We start from the raw sequence: 6,359 nt of genomic DNA, 5'->3' as shown, positions 1-6,359 counted from the left end.
TTACTGGATCCATAAAGGATTATCAGTTGCATTTGTTATTGTTTGTTGTGGAGATTATATCTGTGTAGAGTGTTTCAAAATAAAAAGCAGACTACCAAGAGTGTCACTTTTTGATTTCTGTTCGCTGGTTTTATTCAGTGTTCTCAATGATGGAAAATTATTAGTGTTTAAAGATGTATTATTTCGATTTTCTTCCAGTATTTCAAAGGGAATGACGTTATCGTGTTTTTATCCAGAAAAAAACGCAGCTCCTCCGTTTACCTCCACTTATTTTTAAGGCAGTCTTGCCCTCACAAACATGGCGGACGCGTTGACGTATCGCTGCAACGGCTCAAAGCGGCCAATGAGGCGTCTAGGTATTTATATGTCTATGGTGTAGAGGCGGTAGTGTGTGATCCTGCTCCTCCGCAGAAGAAGCCGCTCTTCTCCTCTCCGCTCATTGGTGGCGCGTGCTCTGCTGTGTCTGTCAGAGTTGGCGCGAACGTGCACGCCGGCGCGAGACAAAGAGCATCCTGCACTCCCGAGGAAACCACCGGTATCCTGTTATCGGTCAGGTTTACGAGTGATAGCTGTCTGTCGAGGCGTTATGGCTGATAAAGAAGGTCGGTATGGTTCCGTGGCATTCGGGGTTCTCTCTTTTAAAGGCGGTGGTTAAATGAAGCCGGCTGCGGAGGTGTTTGTTGGTGTGAATTCAGCGCAGGCCGAATCCCGCCATAACAACAGTGCTGCTACATCAGTACAGTTCACATATTAGAGCTTGTTATGAGCACACAGTAGCAGTTTTTCGGCGTAAATGTGTTATTATTATGATGGGAACGTGTTAGGAAGTATCTAAACTATTAAGCTATTTAGTTAGTTTGTTTGGCTTTTAAGTTGAAGTGTGTGAATGTGGGATGCGTCGCTTCATTTCAGGAACCTTTTGAGTATTGTTTTGGATTTTTTTTTTGTGTGTTGCTAACTGATAATAAGTGAAAAATATTTTGGCAATGTGCACTTAATGTTAAGTCGTTTTTCAGAGTTTTTTTTTATGACAGATTGAACAATATTGGTTGCATCTTCATCTTCCAGTAGATTTACATATAAATTAGACAGTCATTTATTGTCATACAGTAATTGTGGTGGTGGTGGGGGGGAACTTTGATATTTCATATTCAAGTTGCTCTAAAGTATCGATGTTGAAGTCGTTTTGACAGCTCTCATCTTGTTTTCCCGCCCCTTTTTGTTACAGCTGCATTTGATGATGCGGTGGAGGAGAGGGTGATAAATGAAGAATATAAAATATGGAAGAAAAACACTCCGTTTCTTTACGATCTGGTGATGACCCACGCGCTGGAGTGGCCCAGTCTTACTGCTCAGTGGTTGCCAGATGTCACCAGGTAACACACGTTCACACCTGCTGACATTACCTTTGAAACAGGAATGAAACTAATGATTATTTTGGTAATCAATTAATTGGAAGAAAAATCCAAAATTACAGCTAACTGTAATTTGCTGTTTTCTAGATATGTTTTGTCCCTAAAATGTTTTATTCACTGCTGTAAAGTAATGTGACGAATGTGATTAATCAATAAACAAATTAATTGTCAATTATTTCCATTATTTTGGATTAGTTGTTGGAGCCCTACTTTAAAATATTTCATTTATTGATTGAGTAGGTGTGGCTCCAAGTGATGTTTGGTGGGCTTTTTCACCCTCTCTTTTCAACTTTTTTTTTTAAATTCGTGATGTTATGTTAATAGTGATCTTTCAGGCTCACTGCTTTAGGAATGTGGTAATGAATATTGTGTGCCCAGTGTTTCTGTTTCATCACAGTTGTATATTTTTATAAAAGTAGGTGTAAATAAACACACTTGTCATCTGTTTCACAGACCTGAAGGGAAGGATTTTAGCGTACACCGTCTGGTTCTCGGCACACATACCTCTGATGAGCAGAATCACCTGGTTATTGCCAGTGTCCAGCTGCCCAATGATGATGCCCAGTTTGATGCCTCACATTATGACAGTGAAAAAGGAGGTGAGTGGTTTATATATGATGTTTAGATCATAAACTAAATTGTGACTGCATCATCTCCACCGGTGTACTTGCCTCATGTTGTCACACCTGTTTCTCTGTTTGTTCACAGAGTTTGGTGGTTTTGGCTCAGTAAGTGGCAAGATAGAGATTGAGATCAAGATTAATCATGAGGGAGAAGTGAACAGGGCTCGCTACATGCCACAGAACCCCTGCATCATTGCCACCAAGACCCCCACTAGTGATGTGCTGGTCTTTGACTACACCAAACACCCCTCCAAACCTGGTATGAGCAATTCTGAAAAAGTTATGTCACTTTTAACTCAACGTATCTAGTAGCATTGCCTAAAAAGCACTTAGTTTGAAGACAGCATTTTAACATGTAAACACACAGCACACCGTTTAAAGCACTGCACTAAAAAATAAATTCTAGATTTGTAACCACGCAAATCAACTAGTTGTTCAATGTGGTTGTGACCATGCCTTATTTGGTAGGGAAAACATGATAATGGGAGACTTAACTTTTTATTTCCAAGCTACTTGTCAACTCAGTGTTTGTGTGTAGGTATCATATGTCAATATTAAGTATTCCCTCTAAATTTGTGCTCTTTGTGTTCCCTTCCTGTGCTCCTGGAAGACCCCTCTGGAGAGTGTACTCCTGACCTGCGTCTGAGGGGACATCAGAAAGAAGGATATGGTCTGTCCTGGAACCCCAACCTGAGTGGCTGCCTACTGAGTGCATCTGATGATCACGTAAGACATTATATGGTGACCACAATTAATTATAGCTGTACAATTGCAAACATGCTGAGGTTTCAGATGTTACTTTTTGTACCCTGCATTTCAACAGTTCTTCTGTTTTTTCTGCAGACCATCTGTCTGTGGGACATCAGCACAGTGCCAAAGGAGGGAAAAATAGTGGACGCTAAGACTATTTTCACTGGTCACACGGCTGTAGTGGAGGATGTGTCTTGGCACCTGCTGCATGAGTCTCTCTTTGGGTCTGTTGCAGATGACCAGAAGCTTATGATGTAAGTTCTTTGTCTTCCTGTGTGTTTCTGTACTCTGAATGACTTTTAGCACATAGTGTAATTTTCAAAGGTATATAACTGTTTGAACAGTGGTTATGTAATGCGAGCAGTATTTTAGTCTGATTTCTCCTCTCTCTTTAGCTGGGACACACGCTCCAATAACACATCCAAACCCAGTCATGCAGTAGATGCCCACACTGCAGAGGTCAACTGTTTGTCCTTCAACCCCTACAGCGAGTTCATTCTGGCCACCGGTTCTGCTGACAAAGTGAGAACTACATTGAGCAATTGGTTCTGTCACACCTGTGAACACTTATTAAATGTGCTTCTATATTTAGACCTCTTAATTGTGCTTTTTGTCTCTCACAGACTGTTGCATTGTGGGATCTGCGAAACCTGAAGCTGAAACTTCACTCATTTGAATCGCACAAAGATGAAATCTTTCAGGTATCAAATCCCTTCCTGCCATGATTGTAGATGAAATTAAAGATAAATAAGTGCGATAACATAAACTCTTCAAATGTGTCCACAGGTTCAGTGGTCACCCCATAATGAGACCATCCTGGCCTCCAGTGGAACAGACAGGCGACTCAATGTTTGGGACCTCAGGTGGGTTGTCTCATTTTCATTTTACTCACTACTACCGCAGAAATGGAAAATACTTTATTATTAACATCTTTCTACATTGTTAATGAGAATTCATTGTTTTTCTTGTAGTAAAATCGGTGAGGAACAGTCACCAGAAGATGCAGAGGATGGACCTCCAGAGTTACTGGTGAGTAGTAATGTTGTTCAGTTTTATTTTAAGTGTATGTATATATTTAGATAGTTATTGTGCTTTTCTCTGAGGTAATGTTATGGTGCGTTCAAGTCATGTCGGATAGATTGTATTTGTATTTTCTTGTAATTTATTAAAAGAAGGTACACCGCCATCTTGTGCCGACTAAACTGACTTGAACGCACCTGACGTCGTAATTACGACTTGTCAACTCGTAAGTACGAATGTCCCAGGAGGACTTGAACGCAGCATTATTTACAATTTATTTTCTAAAAAATGTAGTTCATACATGGAGGCCATACAGCCAAGATTTCTGACTTCTCCTGGAATCCAAATGAACCGTGGGTGATTTGCTCTGTGTCTGAGGACAACATCATGCAAGTCTGGCAGATGGTAAGGACACAATCAGCTTTTAAGCCTATTTGTTACAACTTAGAATTTTCTATCAGCTCCTCTGCAATAAATAAACACCAGCTCAAGTGTATGCCACCCCTAAATATGGACGTTGGAGGAAAAAGTTGTTTGTGCAAAAGAGTTTTAGCATAACCTTTCTAGTTTTATCTTATAGCTCTGATTTATATGCATATTTTTTATTATTTATTTAGGCAGAGAACATCTACAATGATGAGGACCCAGAGGGGGCAGCAGACACTGAGGTTCAGGGATAAAACGGCTCTTTACACCACCCCACTCTCAGCATAAGACAAAACTCTTCTAAAAACTGTCTGTCTACACACAAGTGAAGAACTTAAGTGCTCTCCCCTAAGTAATGGAAAAGGAATAATTAACTATTTCCCCACCAGGCATTTTCTACTACTGTTAATAGAGTATTTTTCTAAGAAATATGTCAGTTGATCATTGGTCAATATCACAATGAGACAAATGAACCTTCTCATCCCTTCCCACCAGTGTCTCATGAAGATTTCCTTGCAGTTTAAGTATACTTAAAGTATTACTTAATCTCAGAAAAGTGTATACAGGTGTGTACTGTAGTATATTGTGACCAGAGTGCAGTGGTACAATGTTGATGTTCAGTAGATTTTTTTTTTTTTTTACTTGTCCTACAAATGCATTTTCCCATTTAAGTATCCATTTAATTACTGGCTAGATGTATTGATAACTTAAGCTCTTGTGTACTCTTTTTACTTTGAGCTTCATGTATCAGTCAGGTGGTGTTTAATGTCTTTTTAATGTGACTTTTCAATGTTTTTCTCCTGTATGTCCATACCGTTGTACAGAACATTATGAATAAACTCTTTTTGTTGATAAAATATATTTTATATGTTGTTGGTGACACAGCTTTTGTAAGATTTTCTATGTTAAGTGCATTGTATATCTCTTACATAAATTGCCAAGTTCCAAAATGTGAGAAATTGTGCGTGACCCAGGCAGCAGAAAATGATTACCATTGTTAACCAATCAGAAGTTGTAGGCGACTGCATGCCAATGGCGTGAGTTAGGGGCGGGGCTACCTGTTCGTCTGTGGGCTTGGCTCTTGCCAGCTTTCGCGCTTCACTGCAGGCTCGGGGACTGCGCGGAGACTGAAAGCAATGGCGATTTTTGAGGTAAGACTTTTTTTTTAGCTTGTGGTCAGTTATGGGATTTTTAATGTAGGGTTTTAAATTAGTACTGCAGTATTATAGTAAAGAGCAAGTTGACAAGATTAAAAGCAGGTAGTGTTTCGTACTGTTTACTTATTTAGTTCATTGGTACAGGTATGTAATTAGTATTGTACTTGTAAGAGTACTTTGTCATTTTTTATTTAAATTTTTTACGTGGGAGTCAATATACTTGAAAACAGCAGAGATCATCACAGGATAAATGATAGCTGGCACCTACCCTTCCTCCCTCATGCTCATGTCCAGAATTTGCCGCAGTTCCCTCTCATAAGTGACCACAAAAGATTGATTTGAGATGGATATTACAACCAGATGTAAACGACGATCAGTCTTGCCTGCCTGACCACTTTGTAATTGTTTAACAAATGAAAGGCAAAAAAGAGACTGAACAAAACCCAGTGTTCCTCAACAAATGCCTTTTATTTTTGCAATTACCCAGATTCAAATTTTCTACGTTTTAGTCACCAAAATGTTTTGAAATAGCAACTTATTCAGTTAAAAAAAACATGCTCCCTGTCACTCTGACAGAGTTCATATCCTTGTACTGTACTCTATTCACAACTAGGTACGAGTCATATAAACAATATTTCTAATTCTTGTTTAGTTCATCTTATTAACAAGACATCAAATCAACCAATCACTTAATTCATCTCCAAGTCCTTCATCTAAACGTTCTCACCATCATGCTGTCGGCATGTTTGTAGAGCTCTCCTACAGTGCCCAAATAAGTTTTGCCCACTTAACTCATAAGAGAAAGCACGTTCACAGGCACCACTTGATATATGAGCTTTATTCACTCTTCTACACGCAACAAAACAATGTTTTAAGAACATTCTAAACTGTGTAACTTGTCAGATAAAGATCTGGATATCTGACACAATTGGTACTTGCTGTTCAGTATGCTTTTTTTTTTTTTTTTT

The 6,359-nt window shown here is 39.2% G+C and overlaps 1 protein-coding gene across 1 annotated transcript; it reads left to right on the top strand.

Moving 5' to 3' along the window:
• Positions 1–385: 385 nt before the first annotated feature.
• On the top strand, positions 386–5,090 carry LOC107687087 (histone-binding protein RBBP4). The gene is made up of 12 exons (XM_016484261.1): positions 386–602; positions 1,229–1,376; positions 1,869–2,014; positions 2,124–2,297; positions 2,649–2,764; positions 2,882–3,042; positions 3,184–3,310; positions 3,412–3,489; positions 3,575–3,651; positions 3,760–3,817; positions 4,103–4,213; positions 4,426–5,090. Exons 1-12 carry the CDS (start codon positions 587–589, stop codon positions 4,486–4,488), a joined length of 1,275 nt encoding a protein of 424 aa, XP_016339747.1. The 5' UTR covers positions 386–586; the 3' UTR covers positions 4,489–5,090.
• Positions 5,091–6,359: the final 1,269 nt, after the last annotated feature.

Source organism: Sinocyclocheilus anshuiensis, unplaced genomic scaffold (genome assembly GCF_001515605.1).
Source record: "Sinocyclocheilus anshuiensis isolate Anshui unplaced genomic scaffold, SAMN03320099.WGS_v1.1 scaffold1251, whole genome shotgun sequence".
Classification (NCBI taxonomy): domain Eukaryota; kingdom Metazoa; phylum Chordata; class Actinopteri; order Cypriniformes; family Cyprinidae; genus Sinocyclocheilus; species Sinocyclocheilus anshuiensis.
The sequence above is the reverse complement of the archived record's forward strand: the minus strand, read 5'-3'. Positions and strand labels throughout refer to the sequence as shown.

What these genes read in the sequence shown, in the direction of transcription:
- LOC107687087 (XM_016484261.1), top strand. An exon ending in CAAACACCCCTCCAAACCTG is followed by an intron (nt 2,298 to 2,648) that starts GTATGAGCAATT and finishes TGCTCCTGGAAG; the next exon opens with ACCCCTCTGGAGAGTGTACT. An exon ending in CCACCGGTTCTGCTGACAAA is followed by an intron (nt 3,311 to 3,411) that starts GTGAGAACTACA and finishes TGTCTCTCACAG; the next exon opens with ACTGTTGCATTGTGGGATCT.